The 27,190-nt window shown below is 43.6% G+C and overlaps 1 protein-coding gene across 5 annotated transcripts in view; it reads left to right on the top strand.

Moving 5' to 3' along the window:
• Positions 1 to 7,648, top strand: part of TGFBR3 (transforming growth factor beta receptor 3) — a 260,627-nt gene extending 252,979 nt beyond the window's left edge. For all 5 annotated transcript variants that reach the window (XM_053247377.1, XM_053247378.1, XM_053247380.1 and 2 more), the window contains one exon: positions 1,213 to 7,648. In XM_053247377.1, coding sequence (XP_053103352.1) covers positions 1,213 to 1,331 — 119 coding nt within the window. In that variant the 3' untranslated portion in view covers positions 1,332 to 7,648. The remainder of the gene's footprint in view (positions 1 to 1,212) is intronic.
• Positions 7,649 to 27,190: the final 19,542 nt, after the last annotated feature.

The raw sequence follows: 27,190 nt of genomic DNA, 5'->3' as shown, positions 1-27,190 counted from the left end.
AACCCCTTTCCCTCCTTTCTGGATCATCTCTAGAGTTGCCAAGGGTGGTTGGTTGTGGGCCTCTGGGTTTAACTGTGAACCATATGGACAAAAAGAGTCCCTCCCCCTTTCCTTTCCTGGCATTTTCGGGTTCCCACTTCTCCCTAGAACACTCGTTGCCTGATGCAGCCCCTGCAGTCTTGTGAGGGCCCCTCTTGAGGTAGTACCTCCTGTGCGGAGTAGCAGGGAGAAGTGAAGGGAGCAACAGGCCTTAACAAACAACTGTCCTTTCCTGTTACAACAGGAAAGATGGAGCTCTGCAGAAGCTCCACCCGCAGGCTCCCAAAACGACATGGGCTCCTATTCCTCTCCTGTGCAAAGGACGCTATAGGGGAAAATGCACAAAACAGCCACCAAGCTCCACTGTTGAGTACCTTTTTTCCAATCCTGGTTCAAACTTAAAACAAACAAACAAACAAAAAACAGGGTTTTGAAATATGCACCCTCCCTCCTTTTGACAGATGTGACCAGGAATTCTCTTCAATGAATGTGGCAGCCCTAATGCAGGCCTCAATCACACAATAGGCGTTAACTTGACTTCTCCCTTCTCAGCTGCCTTGGCCCATTCTTTATTTAGGTTGGTACTTGCTTCCTCTCATGGCCCAACTTGGAGTTTGGTCCTGGGTCACTTTGGGCCAGTCACACACACTCAGCCTATCAGGGCAATTGCAAGGATAAAGTGGGATCCATATATCCCTTCCTGAGGGATATATCCCATCCTGCTGTCACCCTGCTCCAGAGGGTGACAGCAGGATGCAGAAGTGATACAGAAAAATACATTAAAATAATACGTTTCTACACGAGCTTTCCCCCCACCCCAACAAAAAACCCTCTCATTTCCCACTCTGGGTGGTGATCTTCCATAAAACACAAAATGCCTGCTTCCCATCAGAGTTGTATAGCTTCAGTCCCTTCACAGATTACTGTGAATACCACTCCCTGGCTGTCCTCAGCTGAGAGTGCAACCAGGAACGCTGCAGGGCAACCAGCATCGCAAGTAGCCCATCAGTGTGTCCCTCAAAAAATATTCTGGCACGCTTAAAATGTGGAAGTTTCTCTTGCTGTGCTGAATGTCTTGCTTGTTTGGAAGTGGCAGGAAGATTATGGGGATAATCAGAGATTCTTCTTGTACCATATAATTTTTCTTTGTCGATTTCTCCTCCTCTCCTCCAGGAGAACCGGCGGGAAGACAGCAGGTACCCACATCCCCACCGGCCTCTGAAAACAGCAGTGCAGCCCACAGTATTGGCAGCACACAAAGCACCCCCTGTTCCAGCAGCAGCACAGCCTAACCCTAGGGGCAGGGATGCAAGTCCGAGAAGCAGCATAGGAGAGCAGAGGTTTCAAAGGAGCTGTTTGTTGCCGTTTGCTTTGAACTGATTGGTTTGGATTCCTTGGCAGAACGAGGAGAAATTTCCTTCATTTCTCTGGATAAATGTGGTCCTTGAACCTCGTGCAACATGCTAGGTTAACACACGACTAAACTACTATTTATGTAAAGCCGTGGATTGTATACAAGGGTCCACAGGCTCTCAATGTGAAACACAAGCCAGTTGGAAATTTATTTTTTATTTTTGCGTAAATGCTGCTTTGTTGCTAAAGAACCATAGTGTTGAGTTCTGCAAATGTCAAGGTGACACATGGTGTCTGTAAAGGGATTTCAGCCCTTATAAGCTGCCGGGGGAGTCTTTGTTTCCCCCTCCTCCCTTTGGTCAGGGGATTCCATCTCATCAGAAAAGATGAGTTTCAAGCACAGAGTGATTGACTTTAAAATCACTGGTTTCATCAACTACACATTGCCATTTCACAAACGCTATTTCTTTATTATTTGTATGATAGTTGAGCTGAGCTTAGCATTTTGCCCACTGCCTTATTATCTGCAGCTTCAGTTTTCATTCAGAAGAACATTGTTACTGCATCTGTTATTGCTGCCTTGGGGACCCTTACACAACTGAAAGGTGGGACATACATGTTCTAATAAACATAAATCCAGATCTCTGCCTGTGGAGCACAAACAGTTCTAGATTTTTACTCAGGGGCATCCAGATGTGTCCACATTTTGGGACTGACCTATAATGTATCACATAGATATCATTGTCTTTTTTCAGTTTAGGAAATAATTTTAATACTCTGATTTGACTCTCCACCCCACCCCACCCCACCCCAACTGCAGAAGAATGTTCTACATTATCAAAAGCTAGTTTTTTGTTATCAAAAATACTTAGGTCAGGCCCACATTCTCTGTGCTTCCAACATTTCCAGTTTTATGGTGATTCTTTTTTTAAGTGTTTGGAGGAGAAAACTATTGAGCTTCTTGTTCTGTATGACTCACCATGTATAGGAATGAAAGGATTCCTTAAAGCCCCTCAGTGTTTTGTAACCAACAGCTAGTTAGTCATCTCCGCATTGCAATTCAATCTATCCCAAAGTAGCATTTGGAATGCGAAAAAGGCAAAGCAGTGCTAATTTTCACAATATTTTGTTGTACCCCTTCCTTCCACTGGCCTTAAAATATACCCCAAACCAAAAGAAAAGTATGGGATTTGAAACTGTAAGAATATTCTGTTGTCACTCTGTGGACTGAAACACAGTCTTCTGATTCCTCCATACTGAAAACAAAATGAAGTGCTGCTCTCCCTTTGCAGACTGTCAAAAGCTCAGTTTTTATTACCTTCAGTGGAGTTTTTATCATGCTGTAGCAGAAAAAAATTCATTCTGCTAAAGCAACATCTAGAATTCAGTAGAATTCTAGTGCAAATGCAGCCAGGGTGCTTAGTCAGTTGTGCAGCACCCATTCAATCTGTATTCCCAGTTGATATTCTGATCAGTGGATATTCAGACTTCAAGATGAGTATGTATGACAGACTTATACAGTATGGTTTGGGCAAGAGATGTGCCTTTAATTAGGTGTTTAAACAAGGTTTGAATTTAGTCCTGTAAACACTTGTACACCAAACTGATGTTAGGAACTCATGAACCTTAGGCTGGCTGGGTTAAGAACTACAAAGGGGATTGCGGAAGGGAGTAAGGCCTGAATGCACTTGATCATTTGGCTCAGGGGTGAGACTCTCCAGCTTTTGTACTATAACTCACATCATCCCCTGCTGCAGTAAATTGCAGCGGGGGTGATGGGAGCTGTAGTCCAACAGCTGGAGAGCTTCAGGTTGGCCACCGCAATCTGGCTGGGTTTTGTTCAGAGGAAAGCCTGAGGAGATTGCTAACTGAGCAATCATCTTGTTAAACTGCCCCGTGCTTGTCTCTTAATAGCAGTTTGATAAACAGAAATAAGCTAATGAATCTTTTCACATCATGGAGATAAACATTATCAGCTGCCAGTTGCTGCAAAGCCTGTTTCAAAAGTCACCTTGAGCCAACACAGGGTCCATTCCTCTGTGGCCCTTCTTCACCCTCACCACTCTACACAGGCATTTGTGCTGGCAAAGGGGAGACAACAGTGAGGATCTGTCCACATGTGCTGGAGTAGCACCCAGCAGATCTGAGGATCCTGACAGGTCTGGAATGTCTCAAAATGAAATTGAGATTATTTTTAGGAGTAAATTGCTGCCATTCTCAAGTGTTTGCAGGACTAGATCATTGGGAGGTATCTGGAGAACCAATATGCTACCTGTGTATTTAAAAATAACGTGCTTTGCCTAACCTTCAGCTGAATGTATTATGTAGTCATATTCTGTGTATGAAAACCTTTAAAATGTCTTCAGAGAAGACTAGAGTCTTTAAGTCAATCATAGCTATATTTTACTACATTAAATGTGGGCATAAAGATATACATATATATATATATTTAAATATAAGTGGCTTTATGTAAGATGTTTAATTTCAGTTACTGTGAATTCTACAGCTTTGTACATTCTTTCTTTTCCCTGTTTCAAATCTTTCCTCTCAGATTTTTTTAAAAAGTAGAGATCTCATAGGAAGTATTATAAACTGGGTTGTTGGGATGAAGGGTTAGTTTTTTTCTGTGTAAAATAATTAAATGTATATTTGAGAGAGAGAAAAAGAGAGAGATGCTGCATTATCAATATTTCTATCAATAATTTACTCTAAATTTTTAGATTTATATTTACAGACTCACAGAACCAAAAAAGCAATATTTACAAATAGACAAGTGACATTTTCTAGGCTTATATTCAAGATTAAAATGTAATTAATAGTTTGACCTTGATGCACTTAATTAAGAATACTTCAGAATGATCACTTTATTATATGATGAGTTTATACTTACTTTATTAACAGTCTGAGTTAATGGGAAATTTGTATTGGGTAATTAATGGTAGAGCAAATGCAAATAATGACCCTACAGATATATATGTGTCCCTCTGGTTTAATGGGGCTATGCACATTTATTTGTTTGGCTCAGAACCATGCATGTGATCCCAGGATGCACATACAAATGTCTTTCTTATTTCAAGCCACTAGTTCAAGCAAACTTCAAGCCATTAGTCCAGGGTGGTGCTGTTAATTTCAGTGGGGCTGCCAAAGTCTTGAGGATTTCAGTATTAAAGGATTGACTTTTATATATATTTCAGACATGCAGAAAGAAAGAGGGTTTCCTAACCAATAATTTTGTCACAAATTTGAACAGTGCCTTTCCCCCACAACAATTGTATTTTTGCTTCAGATGTAAGCTCTACATTTTGATGCCATTTATTTACTGCAAGTTGTTCATCTTCTTTGATGTTGCATGCTATATTGTTTAATGTGGTATAGCAGTATTTCGAGAACTTGGTCTGGACTGGAGAACATACATGAACAAAATGAGATCTTACACGAACACAAACCATGCAAATGAGTGTCCTGGACCTTGAGTAGTGTGTAGTGGGCTACATTCTGCACATTCTTCTGCCAAGGTAAGGGATCCACTGGAGCTGCTGTGCAACTTCAAAGGCAGCCTCAAAGGAACCAGTCAACAGGGGTGTGCATGGAACCATGTTTGGCGGTCCAGTTCAAATCCAAACGGAATTCAAACCAAACCACTGATCTGCGAGCCAGTTCAGTCGAACCGGCCAGTGGCCCAGTCCATTCGGTTGAACCAAGTTGACCCAGTTCAACTCAGTTCAAGGGCTGTGCTTCTAAAGGTTAATCCAGTGAGGATTCCCGTATACAAGCAGAGGGGTGGGGAAATCCTTTAAAAGTGTTCTAAGGGCGGCCGGGCACCTTACCAGCATCGGCAGCTGCTCGAAACTCCACCAGTGCTTCTCACCAGCAGTGCGGGCTAGGAGCAGCCTCGTTTCGGCCTCTGTGGATGCCATTTGCATGACTTCTGCAGAGGCCAGAACTGGGTCGCTGCTGGCCCACACTGCTGAGGGAGAGTGCCGGCAGGGTTTAGAGGAGCTGATTATGACGACGAAGCCAGTAAAGTGCCCTCTCGCCCTCCCCCTGGCCACCATTAGAACACTTTTAAAGGATCCCCCCCACCCCTTTGCTTGTAAAGGGAAATCCTCACCGGATTCCCATTTACAAGCATAACCCTTGAACCGCTCCAAAATGGACTGGGCCAGTTCCAGGTCAAATTCAGAGCAACTACCTTTTTTTTAGGCTGGTCCAGTTCAAGGTTGAACTGGGCTGGTTTGAAGCAAACTTGGTTTGGTTCGAACTGGTTCTGCACACCCTTAGCCTCAGTGGTGTAGCATCAGGGCTGCTGCGGAATGACTTTAAAGCATTGCTGGGCATCAGCACAGCACTCCTTTTCCTTGTTTTCAATGGGAATGAGCACTGTACTGCTGCTCAGAGGTGGTTTAAAGTCCCATTCCACAACAGGACTTGTAGAAGCCATGCCGATTCATCCTCAACAATTATTATTAAAAATATTTATATCCCGCCCCTCCAGTATAATACTGCTTGGGGTGGCTCACAACAGTAAAACAGTAAAAGTAATATAACACAATAAAACAAATAAAACACAATGTAGAATTGTGCTGGTCAACGACCGTAATACAGATTATTATTATTATTAATGTAGAATAAAATTTATTAAAACAAACCCAATTAAAATTAAAAACCCACTGTGCTGTAATAAAGCACATTAAAAAGCCTCTCTGAACAAGTAGGTTTTAAGATCTTTTTTTTTAAAAAAAATCCCTAAGGGGAGGGAGCATGGTGAAGCTCTTCTGGGAAGGCATTCCAGAGCCAAGGGTCTACACCTGAAAAGGCCTGTGCTATTTTGTTTATGAATTATCACATTATTCTATCACTACCAATGAATTATCACATTATTATTCACTACCAATTTACCTGGAACAGATATTAGACTGACAGGTCTGTCATTTCCTAGATCTTCCCAAAATCTTCATTCTTAAAAAATTGTATTACATTAGCTACCTTCTGTTAATCAGGCTAATGTTAGTAAGTTGAATACTTTTTGTTAAAAGTTTACCAAATTCATTTGAGCTGTTTAAAGACTCTCAAATTAAATCATCCAGATTTGTAATGTGTCAATGGCTCTAAGATCTTCATTGTGATCATCATCATTTTACATAGCTCTTCAAATTTCCTGCCCCAAAACAATAGTTAAGTTGTGGGTATCATTCAAGCAAACTTCCACAATGAAAACTAAAAGAGATAAATCATTACCCTTCCCTCCCTTCCCTTCCCTTCCCTATTCCTTTCACATCTTTGTCATGTAAGGGGCCTTATGTCCCTCTGGCTGGTTTCTTTATATTTAAAGAAACATTTGTTGATTGCTTCATGTCAATAGCAATTCCTCCTTTGCTTGCCTTATCATCAACTTATATTCACACAATGCCAACATGAGGTCGCTCCCGTCTCATCAGCGGAACTGTTAAGGATTAAGGGGTTCAAGAGGAATGACTTTCTACTGCAAGACTTGTTTCTGAAATATATCTACTCAAAAGTACTTTGTTAGATCGGTGTTTATCTAAGCACTAGCTATTGCCTTTTCAAATATTCTTTGCATTGGGCAGCTGTTCCTTTACTGTCACAAGAAGTCAAAATGTCATGCATTGTGTAGGGTTGGTGCAAAATTCCACATCATAGTTTTGGAAGAAGATTGTACATTCAGCTTTTGTTGTTCCTTAATTGTTTATGGTCATGTATGTCCTGGTCTTGTCTATGATGTGTATCTACCTCATGCTTCCAAAGGAAGACCTCACTGCTGATTGTAGGTGCAACCCAACCAGCGCTGCTGCTGGGCATCCCCTGTCCATTCCAGCTAGACTTGTGCAGCACTTCTGTACAAGGCAATTTCAAATGAATGGAGGATGCACAGCCATGAGCTAGGCTGGTGTGTACCCTGTGTGAGTCGAGTGCTTTCTACGAGGCAACTGTTCTCTGTTTTGTCATTCAAATCTGGGGTGTTCATGAAGCAACTGAATCATTGTCTGGAGTGTGCCATTTCCAAAATACAATACTTTTTTTAAAAAAAAGAAAGAAAATGGGCCTAATTTCTTTGTCCTTTAAAAAAAAATAGTGGGAGAAATGTCCCCACTTAATCCCTGTGGCCAGTTTGAACACCCCATGTGTATTTGTGTCTGTATTTTGTGTCTTTCAGACAAAAAGGTTGTACAGTTTTGATAACCCCATGTCTTGTTACTTTCTGTGCTTAATAAAGGTATATCAATTATTAACAAAATAGGGTGTTTATTTTCTGAACTACATATGCTGTTGAGTTCTAAAGTGCTGCACGAGAGTTATCAAGCAGTCAAATGTAAAAGCAACTTTGGACATTACATAAAGGGTTGGAATGGCAGGGCAGAGAAAAGACACAGGAACCTTTACCTGCATTTCTTATGTTGTGTCCAAAGCAGAAAGCGGCACATCTCTTCCACAGTGAAATATGCAAGTGCCTTTCACATCTGGCTCTTATATCTCTCTTCACAAGGTGTTGTGTCTTTCTTTGTTCTAAATCATTAGACATACCTTCAAAAACCATACCAGTATCCCTTTGTGTTCCCAACAGCTTCCCTAATTATCTTCATGTTGCTTTGGCATGATATTTCCATAGTTGTGCATACAGACAGACACCTTCATTTGAACACAAGTCATTTGAATATAAATGTCTAAGCTTGGAATATTTGGAATCCCCCCATATCCCCTCTCCTTGGCTCACAATGAAAGGAACCCAAGAAAACCAGGATAGATATTTTAATATTTGCATTTATTCAGGTCATATTTTAAAATCAAAAGTATTAAGATACTTTGGGGGACCTATTTCCCTGTTACTCGGGATAGGGAAGGGAATATGATGACTTTCTAGGAGGGGATATGTAGGGCAAAGGATCCTGGGAGGTCTGTCCTGCCGTCACCTAAGATGCTGTTGCGAGAGATCACCTTGTCAAAGCAGACTATGCAAACCAAATCACACTCTTGCTCCACTGGCAGCTTTCTAACAGTGGGTTATTCCTTTCTTGAGAGGACCAGTCTATGGGGAGGGCCTTGTGGCTGTAACCCCTAGGTCTTCTGTCAGACTACACACTCATGAGTTGAACTAACCCCAAATGGGGGCCAAACTCTCCATGGTAAAAGAGAGCAGAAGTGCTGCAACCCCCTGCCCTTTCCCTGTGAAGCCTTGCATGCACCCACAATCAATGAAGATTTTGACACTTCATATGTCAGAGCCGGGCTACGTGTACAGACGAGGGGAACACTGGATGCGTAGATGGATCTTTAAAACCATTCAAAATTCCTGTGTTCAGTCTGCTGTGGTGCAGTATGCAGATCTAGTGGCACAAGGAGAGGGGAGCCCCGATCTCCAGGGTCCCTGGGAGAGGGATTGCCATTTGGGGGCACAAACGAGTACACATGCCTCCATGGGCGGACGGGCTGGCACGGGGCAAGCTTTGACAGCTGACATTAGCTGACCCTTTTGATTAGGGATGTGCGAATAAATTTGGATACAAATTGATTTGTACTCAAATCTAGCTGATTCGGGTGATTCGGAGACAAAACAAATCACCCCTGTGGTCCATTGGCTAGATTCGGTGAGGCACTACTCAGTTTAAGTTAAGTGCCTAATGGGTAGAGGCTACCACCCAAATTGCAGAGGGATTGGGCAAAGGGCTGGTTTTTGGTGAATTGTTGAAGTTTTCCATAGGAAATCATGTAGGTTTCAGCAGCCCCACAACTGCACTTGGGGGGTGCTGGGGTGGCCCAGAGTGAGTGGTGCTGTAGTGAACAGAGGGTGCCAGCCACCCCCATGGGTTTCTAGCCCATGGGGTTCAGGGTTCTGTTGTTTCTGAGGTGTTCTGAGAGTAGAGTCTCTGGTAGCAAATGAGATTTTCAATACAAACCATGAATCCACTCTCATTTGCTACCAGAGAATCTACACTCAGATCACCTCCGAACCCTGTACCCCATGGGTTAGCAACCCCATGGGAGTGGCTGGCACCCTATGTGCACTACACCACCACTCACTCTGGGCCACCCCAGCGCCCTCCAAGTGCACTTATGGAACTGCTGAAACCTCCATTATACCTTATAGGGAAAAACCTTAAAGATGAGTAAACTTCAACTATTCACCAAAAACCAGCCCTTTGCCCAATCCCTCTGCAATTTGGCTGGTAGCCTCCACCCATTAGGCACTACCACCTCACCACACTCTTCCACCCCAGATCCCACTTTATGCCCCAAATCTGCCTCAAAGACACTAAACCTTCAACAATTCACCAAAAATCAGCCCTTTGTCCAATTCCTCTGCAATTTGGGTGGTAGCCTCTACCCATTAGGCACTTAACTTAAACTGAGTAGTACCTCACTGCCTTGAGGGTGGGAGTGGGGTGTAGTTGGCACATGGCAGTTGACAATTGGCACTGTCTAAAAGACAGTCAAAATGAATAGAAGAAATGAAGGTGTGTAATGAATCCTCATAAGGATTCATCGAGTGAAAGTTATTATACACTAAAGAATCCGAACACTTAAAAAATAGTGACCACACATTTTGCTCCATAACTCCACTAAGGGCTAGAGTTTAGCTTTTTTTAAAAAAATGAAAGCTGGGAATCTGGGGGAATTATTAGGACAGATCCAAAACCCGAATCGATTCGATTCAGATCAGCCGCAATTCGGATCCGAATCGAATTTGGGGTGATTTGGATGGGTCAGATTCAGATCCAAATCGAATCAGGGTTGTTTTGATTCGGTTACAAATCGAAACACAGAAAATCCAAATCGCACACCCCTACTTTTGATTTACCTTGGAAGATGTTTTTGTCCCACAAAAAAAAAAAAAAGTGCTCAGGGCTTTTCTTTCACTGTGTTGCTGCAATGAATAGTCCCCATGCTAGTGCAACAATGAAACAATGGATCTTAGATATTGATAAACAAGATCCGTTTGTCTTAGCCCATCTAGTTTGCCCACTGCTGGTTTTCAGGCTGAACTTTCCTAACCCCAGTGAATATCTATTCTATTTAAAACTCCATTCCATTTATAAGTGCATAAGGGCTTGGGCTGGGTTTAATGTTATGTCATCCAAGTATCTTGAAGGCCATTTTAACAACATTAAGGCTGTTTGCCAAGCCACCAAAAGGCACAGCAGGGAAGTAACTTGCCTAGGGAGCAAGAGGTTGCTGGTTTGAATCTCCGCTGGTATGTTTCCCACACCATGGGAAACAACTATATCAGGCAGCAGTGATATAGGAAGATGCTGAAAGGCATCATCTCATGCTGAAAGACATCATCGCATACTGCACGGGAGGAGGCAATGGTAAACCCCTCCTGTATTCTACCAAATAAAACGACAAGGCTCTGTGGTCGCCAGGGGTCGACACTGACTCAACAGCACAACTTGACCTTTAAGGCTGTCCACACGAGCAGTCCTACCCAGGCTTGGACAGCTCTACCTGGATAGGGCTGCTTGTATGAAGTACCGGAATCGAGGCTGATCCAGGCACTACCTCACCAGCTAGCCCAGGAATTCCCCCCAGGCTTTTACCTGGATGAAAGGGCGCACGCATGCCCTTTTACCCAGGTCCCCAGTTGTATGCAGCCTGAGCAGACACAGAGCTTTCTGTATAATGTGGTCGACTCTCTGTTACACTGTCAGATGCCATTTTGAAAAATCTTGTGATTAAGGCTAGACCTGTAACTACTAGTGGGAGGCAGCCTCTAGATCAGATTGATAGACAGGGATGCAGTTTGTTGGACTGTGGATATGGTCAATGGACCATATAATACATAAATAAAATAAAAATGTGATGACTGACAATCCTAAGCATATTGATTTGACAGTAACTCTAATTGAAATCAATAGCATTTGATTCCCAAAACACGTGGTTAGTGCTAGGTTATAAGCCCTGTTCTTTCCAAGAAGACATAAACATGCTTAATTTTTTTCCTAAAGTGCACCTTTTTGCCACAATCCAGTATTTTTTGAAAAGACGGGGCTCGGATGTTTGTACACGGATGTTCACTGCCCACGAGGGTTTCAACAGAGAACCACTTGGTGCCTGCAAAACGGATGGAAAAGCCATTTGTACAGAACTTCCATGCACGCAGAAAAACACACACACACACACTATTATGGATCAAGGGGTATGATAAGCCAGGCATCCAGCCAAAATGCACAGTCAGGTTGGCTGCCAGCACAAAATCATCACCCCTGAAGGAGGAAGTTACAGAGGTTGTGTGTGCAAGTATATCCCATGCCACTTCCCTTTGGATGTGGCAATGCTGTACCGCCAGCCAATTGTGGAAATGGCATCATATTCAGCTCTGCTGCATACATGGAGTTGTAACATTCAACAAGTTACAACCTAAAAACTTACATTAAATGTGTTGTTGGGAATCATGTATGTTTAAGATTATAAACTTCTCTTTTCTCTTTGATTTAACGCAAATCAACCCACGGGACCCAAATCTGAACTGGGACCATGGTGCATGGGGAGGGGAGTTTAACTCTTTCCTCCTGTGCTGTCTCCCCACTGAAAATCACCCCTACCCCCCGATACATAAGTTATTTGCAGCAAAAGGATTCTGGAGAAAGCAGCAGGGTTAGAGGGATGGTTTTTGACAGGAAATTGGCACGGGGTGGGGTGGGACAGTGGGGGGCGGGGAGAAGAGTTATACCTGCCCAATTCTTCTTAGTCCCAACCTGACCCCTTGAAAGGCTGCTTTTTGTTACAGAAGAGAAGTTATCAGGCTTAGGCACATCTCTTAATAACAGATTTAATGTAATGTGCATTTCATCCCTCACAGATTTCAGTGGATTTCTTACTCCTATGAATGTGTTCTGGCCCTGTGTTTAAAACATTTAAGCTAGGAATGTGTTTTAATGTCAGCATCCCCATGAATCATGAAGTTCTTTCATAATAAGATGTAGATCTATGTGTGAGCGATAATTCACATGTATCACTCATACAGAGAGGTGTAGTTGATGTATACATAATAACCATAGAAGGCAAAGGACTCCCCTGCCCCTTCATTAGAACAGTGTTTTCTTCTCCTCCAAGCCTGAATTGGGTAAAAAATTAAATCTGTCCTTCAAGTTAATCTTGAAGATGTATAGTTTTGGTGATACATTGTTTTAAAAAAGATCTGTGTCATACTTAGCATTTTCTTCTTCGGGAAGAAAAAAATGTTTACAACCAGCCAGTCATTGATTGCACGGTTCTTTTTGAAGGTTATAAACTCGAACCTCAGAATCTTGCTAAGAGGACATCATCATTTTAAAAGCGTTGGTTTCTGCCAGACACTTGTGAATGAAACAAGCATTTTGGATAACAAAGAGACTATTACGAAGTGTCAGTTGTATGAGGAAAAGAGAATGGCCCTTTCCCCTACTCTAAACACAGCTTAATATCTATAGCCGCATGGCGGCCAATGTTCTGATCAAGCAATCATAAGTCATTTTGTAATTGTAAGGCAGAAATTTATGAGGGCTGAAGCCTGCTTGCTGCCTTTGTTTTTGTTCTTTATTCCCAGTGCCTGAGCTTTAGACCAGACCTTCTGAACTTATGTGCATTTACAGGGATTGGATTGCTCACACACATACAAAAATCAAATGACATCACCCACCTACCCAAAAAAGGTCAGAGCTTAAATTACTCTTTCATGGATTTTCTCATTTACTGGAAACCATAAGGGAAATCTCTGCATGCTGTGTGGAAGAGTTTCTGCTGAAGCAACAATTTGGCCAGCTGTACATAAAGGAATGGCTTACGCTTGTCCTTTGCCTCTCATTTGGACCCGTGGAGTACTTTTCCTATCACATGCAAAGTACAAAAGGAAAGGGACACTTTATAGAGAGGATTGTAGGAGGCTGTAAGCGGATTTGCAATTTAACCTTCCAAATAATAAATATTTTCTTTGGGCACTCAGCCATGAAACTTGCTGGGTGAATCTGGGCCACTCACTGATCTCTCAGCCCAACCTACCTCACAGGGTTGTTGTGAGGAGAAACTTAACTATGTACACCACTCTGGGCTTCTTGGAGGAAGGGCAGAATATAAATGTAAAAATAATAATAAAAAAATAGGGGGACTTTTAGAAAATAGTGGGCTGGATTTCTTTCTTTTTTTAAATCCTTGCCTTTATTTGGTTATTTACTTTCTAAACTGATGATGACACAGTTCCAGCAATTAACATAAGTTGATACATCAGCTATGCAATGCACATATTAACATATATAATGCACACATTAACACATATTCTGAAGTTCTCTTCAGAAGACCCTTTATTGCGCAAAAATAAAAGTTGATACTCATCAATAAAAACATTTCGCTGTGCACACCATCTTCTCTTAAACACATCTTTCTTTCTGTGCATGTTAGTTTAAGTGATGATGATGTGTATGACAAAATGTGTTTATTGATGAGTACCAGCAACTAACAGTCATTTATTATACTTTTAAAAAACTGTTGAAACTGTTGGAAGTGAAGGACTTTGCGCTGTCTCTTGTCTCAGTGACATAGGAGGACAGACTAGTGAGTCAGAGGGCTAGAGGGTCAAGACACTGGTCATCCCTTCTCTACTGCTCTGACACTATCCCTTTGGAATGTAGATGCTACTCTCAGGGACACTTCCTTCCTGCCTGCCTTGTCACTTCCTCTCTCTCTTCTTCTTCCTGTTCCTTCTAGCTTGCAACATGCAAGCTCCTCTCCCTGCACCATTAGGGGTGTGCATGGTCCGGAGTCCCCCCGGTCCAGCATGGGGGGAACTGTTACTTTAAGCGGGGTGGTGGTGGTAGTACTCCCCCCCCCCCGCCGCCGCTCTTCCCCCTCCGGCGCTGGTCATTTTAAACATCTTCTTGGGGCGGCAGAGTTCCTCCCTGCCGCCCCTGCCCCCGTCGTTGTTCCTTAAGGGTTAAAAGAGACTAGCGCTAGCGGCGCACATGCGCCCTGCTCGGCGCGCGCGCTTGTGTTTGACACTGGCACACGCGCCACATATGTCATGTGGCGCACACGAGCGCCAGCATCACAGCTAAGCATGCGTGCCGAGCACGGCGCATGCGCGCCGCTAGCGCTAGTCTCTTTTAACCCTTAAGGAACGACGACGGGGGCAGGGGCGGCAGGGAGGAACTCTGCCGCCCCAAGAAGATGTTTTAAACTACCAGCGCCGGAGGGGGAAGAGCAGCGGGGGGGGGGTGTTAAGTACTACCACCCCCCCGCTTAAAGCTACATGCCCCCGCCCATCCGAACCGCCGGACTGCCGAACCGCTCCGGAGGTCTGCAACAGTGTGCCCGAACCGAACCATGCACACTACTATGCACCATGTGTGCAGAGATGCAGAATCCATCTGCATCCAGCTAGTAGATAGATTAGAGATCCTTACTCCTCACTTTCCTATCTAGAATGGAGTTCTTTAATAAATGCCATATATATTGATTTGAAACTATGAACTGGCTCCAAGTTACTTTACTCTCAGCATACACACATGACTAACCAAATTCCGCTGTGTTGTGCCTCTGTGCACTCTGCTATAATGAAAAAGGGATTCTCTTACCAGAGAGAATTCCCAACAGAAACAAATATAGTATTCTATTCAATTTCAAAGAGTCACAGATCTTTTGTGGGCAAACGAATAGGCAGGCTTCTTCCACATTTCTTGGGCAGAGGTGAGCTTTGTCCCACATGTTAGATTTCTGAAGCATGCTTAGGACTGCAGCCTTATTTTAATTTCCAGTTTGTGATTTAGCAGTGGGTTCCACAATAAAGGGTGCAAGTTGCTTATTTGGTGGTGGTGGTGGGCACTTGACCGTTAACCCACTGTGACATACTGGGGGGAGGTTCTTACATTTTCCTGGGTCTACCATCAGTAGGGGAAGCTTGGATCCCATGTTAGGAGCACACTGCTCCTGCAACCCCCTCTTTTGCCAGGTATGGGCATCTCTTAACAGCACTATAGTACTGGCACATCATTTGTTATCTGTTAAGGGAAGGAAGCAAATCTCCGGTTGACTGTAATGTCTTAAAACTGGACTGGCAGGTAGGTAAAATTCTAGTTAGGTGGCAACCTTAATTCCAATAAAGCTGAAAAGAACAAGATGGCTCTACTCTAAATCTCCTCCTAGTGCTAAACAAGGGATTAAGCTTGCCAACTCTCAGGCATGGGAACAAGCACACAACGAGGCTATTCTCATGACCGCTGGAAAGTGGGCTAAGGCAGCCCAGCCCACTTTCCAGCGGTCATGAGAACCACTGGACTCACGGGCGAGCCCAGTGGCTAGCCTGCTTAATTCCCCCTCCTCTAAAATGAGCACTCTGCTAATCCCATTTTCCTGATTGTGAGTTGCCGCGGCGTGGCTCCATGCCACAGCAGCTCACAAGGAGACCCCCAACCAGGAGGCAACAACAAGCCTCCAACATCGGGGGGGGTGTGTCTCCAGAATGCCCCATGCACTCACGCGGGCCATCCTGGGACTTCCGGCAGCCAGGTGGCCCCTGATCCCCGCTGCCCCTACCGGCTTCGTGACGGAGCCAGTAATCGTGTGGTCGGCCAATCTGGAAATTCAAATAAGTGCATCCTAGAAACCCCCCTCACTATAGCCTCTCTAAAAAGATGGATTGTCAAATATTTATTGAGAATCCTGAGAGAGGGAGCATGGCAAAGAGTCTTGCGGGGGGGGCACTGAGTCCCCCGCCCGGAGTGTGCCGTTGCAGAAGGTGCACCCTCCATTCACTTGGGACTATAGTGAGGCCCCAAAGGCCCATCTGGTGTTCTGAATGAGTTGCAGCTGCATCCACCTATAACACTAAACAGACTCAACCATTGCCACTCAACCAGATTCAGCCGGGAAGGGAACACACTTAGCTGAGCCCTTAGCTCTAAGTGGGGCATCCCCTAAAGACACACACTAGACAACAAGCTGTTCTCTGCATGGCTTGCTCTGTGGAGGTTGCTGTTAGAAACATTCACATCCTGTATCACTAAATAAAACCTTTTTTGCTGTAGTTAATGGCATACATATATAGAAGGAACATGTCACCCGTATTAATCTTTATACAAGCATCTAAGTGCAGCCATTTAGTGGTTAAGTTACCGCAAGGAAATCCTTAAATAATATTGGAGAAGTAGGTGAATGCCTGGAAATTAAGGTCACTTGCAGTGTTATAGCTATTTTAAAAACACATTATGGTAAGAGGCTACAGCATAGCACTACAGGCTAATTCTAGGTTAAGAGTCCAGGAGTCCACATGTTAACGGAGAAGTAATTCTTACTCTGTCCAATACGGGTTACTTCCAAGTAAGTGTGTGTCACTTTGGCTGCAATCCTACCCACATTTACAGAGAAATGGTTTACTTATTACATTTTATTCCATCTTTATCCAAGAAGCTCAGAGGGGGCCAGATACCATCACCACCCCTGCTACCCCTTTGATGAACTTATCCTTACAGCAATCAGTGGTGTAAAGAGAGAGAGAGCAACTGGTCAATGATCACCTAGATAGCTTGATGGTTAAGTGGGGACTTGAATCTGGTTTACTCAGGCTGCTAAAATCAAACAGTGTGGCATACTTCAGAGTAAACACTGATATATTGCAGTATGGAACCTAAAGATTTTAATCAGAAGTAACTTCCACTGGGCTAAATGGACTTACTCTCAGGTAATAGGAAGGCAGAATTAAGGCAAGATTCCATACCACTAGAAATTCTCAACCATGATTCATAAATTACCTCAGAGAGAATGAGCTAAGTAGTACTCAGAGATGACATCTCGGAAACTGACCTTTTTAGTAATTTTAGTTTGTTTTTACAAATGTTAAAGATATAATAAAACACAAAAAAGTAAATCAGCCTGTGCTGCCATCTTTTGAACCACCCTACCTCCTGTTACTCTCGTATAGCAACTGTTGGATATGGAGTTCCAGTGCATCGTCTAGGGATGTGTGAAATGATTCAGGTACAAAATGATTTGTACCCAAATCTGGCTGATTTGGCTGATATGTAGACAAAACAAATCGCCCCTGTTCTCAATTGCCAGGATTCGGGTACAAAAGAAATCACCCCAGATTCAGACCCGAAAAATTGGGAGATTCTGAGACCTCCATTTTGTGGCCAAAGTGGGTTGGGTGGTAGTACCCAATGGGTTGATGCTACCACCCAGATTTCAAAGAAATTTGGCAAAGGGGTGATTTTAAAAGAATTTTTGAATTTGGCGCATCTTTAAGCTTTTACCCACAGGGAACAATGGGGATTGCAGCAGCCTCAGTTATAACTCCCCCGGGGTGAGGGAGAGCACCAGGGTGGCCCAGAGTGGGTTGTGGTGGGTGGTAGTGTCCAATGGGTGCAAGGAAGCTATGTTTGTCATTGAATCCACTCTTATTTCCTACCTAATGTACTCTCAGAAGAACATCTCAGAAACAACAAAAACCAGTGCCCCATGGGCTTGTCGTTTGGGGGGTGGTTGGCGCCCAATATGCACTACATCACACCCCACTCTGGGCCACCCTGGTGCCCCCCAAGTGGAGTTATGGGGCTGCTGAAATTACCCATTATTCCCTATGGGGGGAAAGCTTAAAGATGTGCAAACTTCAAAAATTCTTTAAAAATAACCCCTTTCATCAATTTCTTTGAAATCTGGGTGGTAGTAGGCACCCATTGGGCCACTACCACCTGACTCACTCTTCTACCCCTGAAACCCCTTTTCTACCCTAAATCTGCCCCAAAGACATGCCAACTTCAAAAATCTTCTAAAATTCACCCCTTTGCCCAATTCCTTTGACATCTGGGTGGTAGCTTCCATGCACTCATTGGGCACTACCACCCACCACAACCCACTCTGTCCCTGCTGGTCCCCCCGGGAATCATAACTAAGGCTGCTGAAATCTCCATCATTCCCTATGGGGAAACGCTTAAAGACGCGTAGACTGCAAAAACTCTTTAAAAATCACCGCTTTGCCATTTTCTTTGAAATCTGGGTGGTAGCTTCCACCCATTGGTAACTACCACCCACCCCACTCTTTTGCCCCCGGGACCCCTTTTTTGCCCCAAATTGATTCAGATTCAGAAAATTTGGGTACAAATCGAATCTGGGGTGATTCATGGGGCGGGGAGAGATGGACCCAAAACAATTTGGGGGTGATTCAATTTGGGTACAAATCAAAATGAAAAAATGGATTTGTGCACATCCCTACCATCGACCTTTTGCACCAACTATCCTAATGACCACTCAGGGCATTGGGAGTAGAGGCAGTGAGTAAGGGTCTCCCTAACCATTCTATCTGTCTCTACTCTATGACCCCTGATCTGACTCTTCTGCACTTCCTGTGATGAATCCAGGGCCTGCTCCAGATTTGAGGGGGCCTTGAGCATGGTGGCTACTGGTCTCCCCCCTCCTACCTTTGTGGGTCTCACTTCACTTACTGTGGCAGCAGACATGACAATTTATGGGGGCACTATGGGGGGGGGGGAACATGGCGGACGGCAGCTGCTGGTTTGAATACTGCTGCCAGCCCAGCAAGAATGAAAGAAACCTACATCTAGTGTTAGATAGACTAAGGTAAGGGAGAAGAGCCCACCCAGCTAGCAGTTCTTCATTGCCAGCCGGGCCCAATCATCTCCAGCTAGGGGAGAGGGGGCTCGTGTTTGCCCCTCTCCCTGGCGGCCCCTCAGAGTGAGGGAGATAATGAAGAAAATAGGGAGGGGTGGAGCTAGGGGGCCCTCAAGAGCTGGGGGCCCTGGGTTCTTTGAACCCACCTGCTCAGTTATAGCTACATCCCACCGGGGAGCCAGGCTAAGCATCATCAATGAGTCCCAAGCTGCTACTTTCCAAAGGATGCCCTTTGCTAATGCCAGCTCTGCATGAACCCAATTATTAGTTGTGCCCAGGCTCACTGGAACATATGGGGGCAGAAATGTACAATTCAGCAGAAGGATGAAGCAGATTTGATCCGCTGTATAAACTGAAAAGTTTTGTTAAAAATATAAATCCTCTGTGAACAAAATCACAAGATTGATCCACCCTGCTATATTTCTCCATACAGTATACTGTAATTGTTAATGTGGGCATATGGGGAAGGATGAGTGGTCCTGTGTCTTCTAAAAAGGTACATGCAGATATACTCAGCACACACCACCTGCCAGGAGAAAAAGCTTATTTCATTTCAGGACTTATAAAGCATCAGAGATATTTCCCCCCCCCCCAAAGGAAACACCCAAAATGTATGTTAATCAGCAATTCTCCTCTGACATCAATGGAGAAGATTTAATTTACAACTAACAGAATTGCTGGCTTAAAAGTATAGATTCTTATTTTGCTCAAAACACCAGAAACATTAATCTAGGGAGCAGTCATCTTGGATAAAGGCCAACAAGTGCTTCAGTATTGTTCCCCTTCCCTTTAATTTACATGTATTTTAATACATGGGATTATCCCCCTCTCTCAGATCTTTTTTTTGCACATTTAGTCCAATATTCTCCTCCTCTTGTCTCGCACACCTGATTCCAAGAACATAGCACCAAAAGCTTTCAAAAAAATTCCTCTTCCCATAACACATCAAATTCTCAGATTTCTAGCTTTAAGAGCTTTTATTCAAAACATTTGGTTTCAATATTTTCATTTATATCAGAGGGGATTAGTCTTTACATTAGCCAATAGAATTGCTTTTCCAAGTAGGGTGTACTAGATGGCAATACTTGGAGACAGAGGTTGTTTTGACCTTATGAAGCAATATAGATCTTAATAATAATAAAACAAACCCTCCAGGGACGTGATAAGCACACCCCAGGTGCTCTGGACAATGTTGAAGCAGACATCTGAGAAACGTGATAATTAGTCATTTAGCTATCAGTTACACAGGACAGCAAGTGTACATGTCCTCCCCACTGTTAGAAACTTGCTAATAGATTTTTCCAGATTTTTCTATAACAATTCTGCCTAACAACAGACAGCTGCGTTTTTCACTCTGCATTTCCTGCCCTACATGTACCCAGGGGGAGGCTATTTCACATAAGGAATTTTGGAGGTGGACTTATTTTTATCTTCATTCTTGCCAGCCAGAAGGAACAACTCAAGCATACCAGTAGAATCCCCATCTCCAAAGAAATCTGCTTGCTATGATGCGTGACCAAATGGATGATGGACCATGTATGACAAGGCCTTTTTAAAGGACTTAAATCTATGTTGGGAAACCACAAGGTTTAGTCAGTCCTACTTGTTATGCATGTCTGTTAACTAGACAGCAAAACCTGGCTTCCCTCCCCTCTATCCTCTTCTCCACAAAGAGCTAATTGCTGATAATTTGTAAAATGACTTTTGGTGGAGTGGGGGAATAACTGGACAGGTATAAATTAGATACACCATGCTTCCTGGACTCACTAATAGTTCAACTTATATGCTTATATTGTCTACTTCAGATCTACCTTGATGTGGTGGGGGTGGGGGAGCTAGCTTAGAATAAGCTTCTCTGACTGGCTTTGTACAAGTCCTGCCTCCTACAGTTTCTATGACTTGCACGGCAACGATTGGTCCACATCTCAAAGGTACCCTGTGAAAGGATGGGACTGAAGTTACATGGGACAGTGTTGCCAGGCGTACAGAATCCAAGAATTCAGGCTTCCTCGGTGTAGTGTTTATTTAGTGACAATTGATTTTGGGAGAATAGCATGGTAGCTGTTCCTAGCATGGCTGGTGAGTCTTAAGCAAAAGTGTGCATTGTCAGTAGTGGCCCCAAACCTCCCTTATTTGCCCTTGGGCTGATGATGAGAAGGGGAAGGAAGTGGAAGAGGAAATGAAGAAATGTCACTAGAATACTGAAGATGCCATTTCCTCTTTCAATTCCTTCCCCTTTTCATTATCAGCCTAGTGGCAAGCAAGGAAGGAAGCAGCGGTAGCAAAAAAGAAGAGGAGGACAGGAGAGGAACAGAATGGCTAGGCTCTTTGTCAAGCAGTGGCTGCGCCATCACTTGGCAAAGAGCTACTCAAATGGCAGGGGTGACAGAGGGAAGCAGGTGAGGGACATGTTGCCACTTTGCTGGCACCCCAATAATTAACCACTTGAGGTGACTACGTCACTTTGCCCTGTACATTGTAGAGTATGGTAGATGGTGGGTAGCTAAAGCCGAAGCAGGTTTTCTCAGATTTAGGGAAGTTGTTGCTCCAGCCATGGATGACTTGCTATATGATGTTTTCACCAAAAGGAACAGCTGCACAATGTTGTTCTTTAGCTAGATTGTTTCCCCTTTCCTCTGTCAATCCTTGCTACCTGGACAAAGAGGCACCTTTTAAAAAGTGACTTTAATATTTAGCAGAGGGAGATCAACTGTGCCCATTCATCTAGTGCAGTGTCTCGCCAGTGCCATTGCTAGTATCTCCCTTGTGCTTCTTTTTAAAAAATGTTAGCCACTTCAGGACAGAGAATTATGTTCTTCTCATTCTTTCTCATTTTTTATTCCTTCTGCTACGTAAAGTGCTTTGTGACCCTTTTGTTGAAAAGCATTATATAAATGCTAATAATAAAAATATTACAAGAGTTCTGATCAGAACATGCTAAGAGCATTCCCAAGTTAAGGTCTGGCAATACTTTGAAGGGAGGTGTTTTGGGACTATTACAAGCTGAACAAGAATCATTAGTGTGATGCAGGTGCAAAAACGTGAAGGCGGTTTTAGGCTGCATGAACAGAGATTTGTGCTTGCAGAATGCTTCCCTGAGCTCAGAGGGATGTTTTCAGCAGGCACAGGGGGCTGCAAAGCAAAGGAGGGATCACTGAAAATCACTCCTCCACCCCATGTGTGAATGAAAGCATTCTCCACATACAGCTCTTACTCCAGATGCTGCAACCCATAATTGCCAAGTTACAAGAAGTAATAGTTCAAATAGCAAAGGCGGGACCTCCTCAGTGTGAGTGACACTGTGTGTCAGAGCAGCTGTGCCCAATTCGCATGGGGAATGCTGGGAACTAGCAATAGCACTTACATTTATATACCGCTTTACAGCCGGAGCTCTCTAAGCGGTTTACAATGATTTCGCATATTGCCCCCAACATTCTGGGTACTCATTTTACCGACCTCGGAAGGATGGAAGGCTGAGTCAACCTTGAGCCCCTGGTCAGGATCAAACTTGTAACCTTCTGGTTACAGGGCGGCAGTTTTTTTACCACTGCGCCACCAGGGGCTCTAGGCGCAGCGGCTCTGATGCACAGCATCGTTTAGCAATAGCAATAGCAATAGCACTTACATTTATATACCGCTTTATAGCCGGAGCTCTCTAAGCGGTTTACAATGATTTAGCATATTGCCCCCAACATTTCTGGGTACTCAGTTTACATCGAGGAACTCCTGCCTTCGCTGTCAATAGTCAATATCTGCATCCTGCTCTTGGACCGGTGGGGATGCAAGCCCTTCTGTGGAGTAAGTACTATGTTCAGTTCGGGACGTTACATATTTAAAAGAATGGAGACAAACTGGAATGAACTCAGAGGAGGGCAATGGTATTTAACCCCTTTTAATTTCTGTTTCTATTCTATGGCCTGAATATATGTATTGGGTGAGGGGAGAGAGAAAGAAGACTGCAATTTAAAATGCTGCATCAGCAAAGTAGCAAAACAAAACAAAAATGTTTGGCTCACTTTGGAAAACTCCCCAAACATTTATTAGGAGTGATAATAAAAGAAAACCTCCCCTGGTAGGCCCTTTTCATAGCAATGGGTTGGACTTTGACATCCGCTCTGTTCAGCATGAGGGGCATAACCCCAGGGTTCCAAAATGCATACTGCCTTCCCATACATCATTAGAATTTAACATCCAGGGCCTGTTTTCCCATAATTTTGTTGTGGCTTTATGTGCATAAATCTTCTGAACTTGAGTGGGAATGCCTCACTCCCTTCAGCCGAAGGGGCCAACAATAGGCCTCTCACTGCTGACCTTTGTTTGGGGATCAGTTTGAGATCTGATTTTCCACAAAAGCTTCTCTTGCATACTTCCCTCCTTTCATTTCTAACAGCTACCGATCATTCTTAGCAGCCTATTTTTGTCCTTTCCTGTTTCCTCCATCTGCCCCAAGCACTGCAAACCCAGTGCATTGACCCTAGGGGGAGAGAGAAAACTCCCAGGCGGCCTGTCAGTGGACACCCAGTTAGGCAAGCCTGGCTTCCCAGAAATGAAATGAATACGAGAATGGATCCCTCTCTCTCTTGCTATTAGGATTACACTCTTTTCAGCCAGCCACTGTACCTCCCTTAATAGCAGATTAAGGTGTAGATGTTACAGTGTTTACTTTGAAAAAGCCTTATCTGCCAATTTGTGCACATCAGCCTGCTTTTAAATACAAAAGATAGGCCAGGCTGTTTGTTTCTGCTCAGTTGGCAGCCTTCTTCTCTGGTAATTCTAGACAAGGTTCCTTCTGGACTATGGCTGTATCATGTACAATTTATTTATTTATTTATTTATTTATTTATTTATTTGAAACATTTAACATACTGCACACTCTGAAGACTCTGGGTGGTGTACAAAAACATGCAAAGCAAGACAGCATTAAAATTACATTCTAAATTAAAAACTAAAGTAACTAACAAAAAAGAAAAATAGGTAAACTACAGGGCAAAAGCCTGGTGAAAAAGAAAAGTCTTCAATAGAGATTTAAAAATCAATAAGGAAGCAGCTAAATGAATCTGAAGGGGAAGGGAGTTCCAGAGAAGTGGGGCAGCAACTGAAAAGGCCCTTTCACGGGTCCTAGTGCCCCGAACCTCTCGGAAATCAGGGACCGACAGAAGGGCCATCTGAGAAGATCTGACTGAATGGGATGTAATTGGATGGGAGAGGTGGGTCTGTAGGTAGACAGGCGCCAAACCCCACAAGGCTTTGAAGGTCAAAACCAGGACCTTAAATCAGGACTACCTGTCTGCCTTGAAGATTATTGCCATCAGGGAATTACACTGTGGTGCAGGGGCATAACTATAATAGGGCAAGGGGAGACAGTTGTCTGGGGGCCCACTGCCTTGGGCATGTCAGATGACCCCCCAGAGGCATGTCAGATGACTGACTCCCCCAGCCATGCACCCGCCTGGGCTTCCTTCAGTTGTATTTATCCTCCGAAATTGATGTGAGTGTTAAGAGCTGGAGCTACCAGAACAGCATGTCTTTCTCTAGTACCATTAAATAACTCGCATCATCCACAATTTACAAAACCTTTTAAAATATAATTTAGGATGATGTTCTATTGTGGCACATAGGAGATATATATATATATCTTGTCTCTGGGCCCACTCCAACCTTGCTACAACCCTGCTGTGGTAGAGTTATAGTAGGGCATACGGGTTCCAAGAACCCATGCTGCCCTGCTTCTGGGGCCACCTCACTCATCTCTGGGGCTATCTCACTCACCCATTCACCTCTCTGCAGCATGGTGCACCGTACTGCCCAGTCCAAATGGCGTTCCCTGGCTCCCCAGCGGCACACTCATGAAGTCCACTGCTGCTTTTTGCCCATCCCCAGTGGCGTGCAGCTGGTAGAGCATGCCATGCTATTAACAATTAATAATAATAATAATTCGATTTCTATACCGCCCTTCCAAAAATGGCTCAGGGCAGTTTACACAGAGAAATAACAAACAAATAAGATGGAACCCTGTCCCCAAAGGGCTTACATTGTAAAAAGAAAAAAAGAGAAAAAATTCTATTACATATATTTATTTTCTTGAACTTTTCTAAAAGTGTAATCGATGCAAAATGACTTTACCTGGTTAACAACATGCCTCTCCGTTAATAATTTGAAGCACTATTTAAAGTAGGCACAATTTTTGTTTCATATCATTGAACTTTTAGCTTTTGGAAGCATCACAGCTGGTCAGCCAAATAGTATGGCTAAGTACTTACTGTTCACAAAGCATTTGCTACAATGAACAAGCTCACAATAGCTCTGTGTGCACACGGACAGCACTGTTATGAATCTAGTTCCTCCTCATTTTGATGTCTCTTACTGCCTAAATACAGACACTCCCAAGTTACAAATATCTGATTTTCAAACAAAGCTCCATAACATATTACATTAAAGAAGTCCCCAACTTACAAATGCCAACCCACACACACAAAGTAGTCACTCTTGGGAACTATTAGTTTTTTGAGTTATGAATATTCAACTTACAAATGGACTTTTGCAAAACAATTCGTTTCAACCTTCAAGACTGAACTGCTCAAACCCTACTCTGCCCAACTGGCAGTGGCTTTCCAGGGTCTCAGGCAGAGGTCCTCCTCAGCCATCCCAGAGAAACCAGAGATTGAACTATTGCTGGTGAGGAATCTGCTGCTGCTGCTGCCACCACCACCGGGAGGGGTGGAGTGCACTGCAACTGCCACCACCGTGGGAGGGGTGGTGGTACCATGAGAACATTGGGATTACATTATGTCCTGAAGTGAGTTTCACACTCCACCTGGAACCACGGGATTACATTATGTCCTGAAGTGAGTTTCACACTCCATATGGAATCATCTCCACTGATCTTGAGAGGGAGCATGGATACAACCAGGCCCACTCTCTTGGTTCAGCTGAGACCAACTGCCACTTGACTCCTCCCCACTTAGAACAGTCTCCCTCAATTACCATTTCACCTGGTTGTCCTAGCAATTATGTAACATTATGTAAACATGGGTACCTGCATTTATTCCCCCCCTTTCCTTCCCCATTGATTTTTCCTTCTGTTTTGTGTCTATTACTGTATGCCATTATTTTAAATTGTAAACTGCCTTGAACACATTGGCAAAGGGTGGTATATAAATAATGGCTCACATTTTTACAGTCCTAGGGGGCCTTAATTCTTGATTAATCATGCTGTTGCTTTTGTTTTAACGTAATAAGTTTTTTACATTGTTTTAAATGGTTTTGTTATTACTGGCATTTTGAAAGCAATCCTGAGAGTCCCATGGGCAATGTGGTGGGATTGAAATACAATAAATAAGGACACTTGGAACAAGGGTGACATCTTCTTTGCTAGTTTTGTTTGTTTGTTTATTTAACAGATTTAATATCACACTCTTCAATACCGGATTTCCAGAGTGACTCATAGTAAATACAATACAATAAAAACAAGACACAAAGAGTTTATAAAATACATTGAGAAGGATGACTGGAAAAAGCAAAGTTAAAAAACACAAAACTAAAAGGCTGGGAAATTTTTAAAAAGAGGTTTAACTGGCTGGGGGTGGAGGCAGACTCACTGTTTGCCTCAGTGGGCAAACCTCACTGAGGAGAGAGTTCTATAGCCAGGGTGTCAATAGAAAACTATCCCTAGTTTCCTGAATTATCCCTAGTTTCCTGAATATCTTGCACCCAGATCCTCGAAAGAGACTCTAGGGAAGTAGGGAAGCTAAACAGAGAAGCTAAGCCTATTTGGTCCTGATCAGTGCCAGGACCATAGGTGATTGCCGGGCAAGCTCATGTGTGCTGCCTTGAGATCCTTGATGGAGGAAGGGCAGGATATAGATTTGATAGATAAATAAAATCACTGAGATGTGTGTGTGTGTGTGTGTGTGTGTGTGTATGTGTGTGTGTGTGTGTGTGTGACTCTTTCTAGGGATGTGCATGAAGCATTTCAGCGGGGCAGAAGCAAGACCTTTAAGGACAAGTAAAGCAGGTCCTTACCTGCTCTTCTGCCGCCCTGCCGCTTTCCCTGCTGTGGCACTGTGCCACTTAGATGTTCATGCGCAGCTGCTGAATTAGTGCAGCAGCCACGGGATGACTTCTGAGTGGCATAGCACTGCAATAGGAAAAGCGGAGGTGGGTGGAGGAACAGGTAATGACCTGCTTT

This window comes from Hemicordylus capensis, chromosome 4 (genome assembly GCF_027244095.1).
Source record: "Hemicordylus capensis ecotype Gifberg chromosome 4, rHemCap1.1.pri, whole genome shotgun sequence".
Taxonomy (NCBI): Eukaryota; Metazoa; Chordata; class Lepidosauria; order Squamata; family Cordylidae; genus Hemicordylus; species Hemicordylus capensis.
Note: the sequence above shows the minus strand (reverse complement) of the source record. Positions and strands in the feature narration are given on the sequence as shown.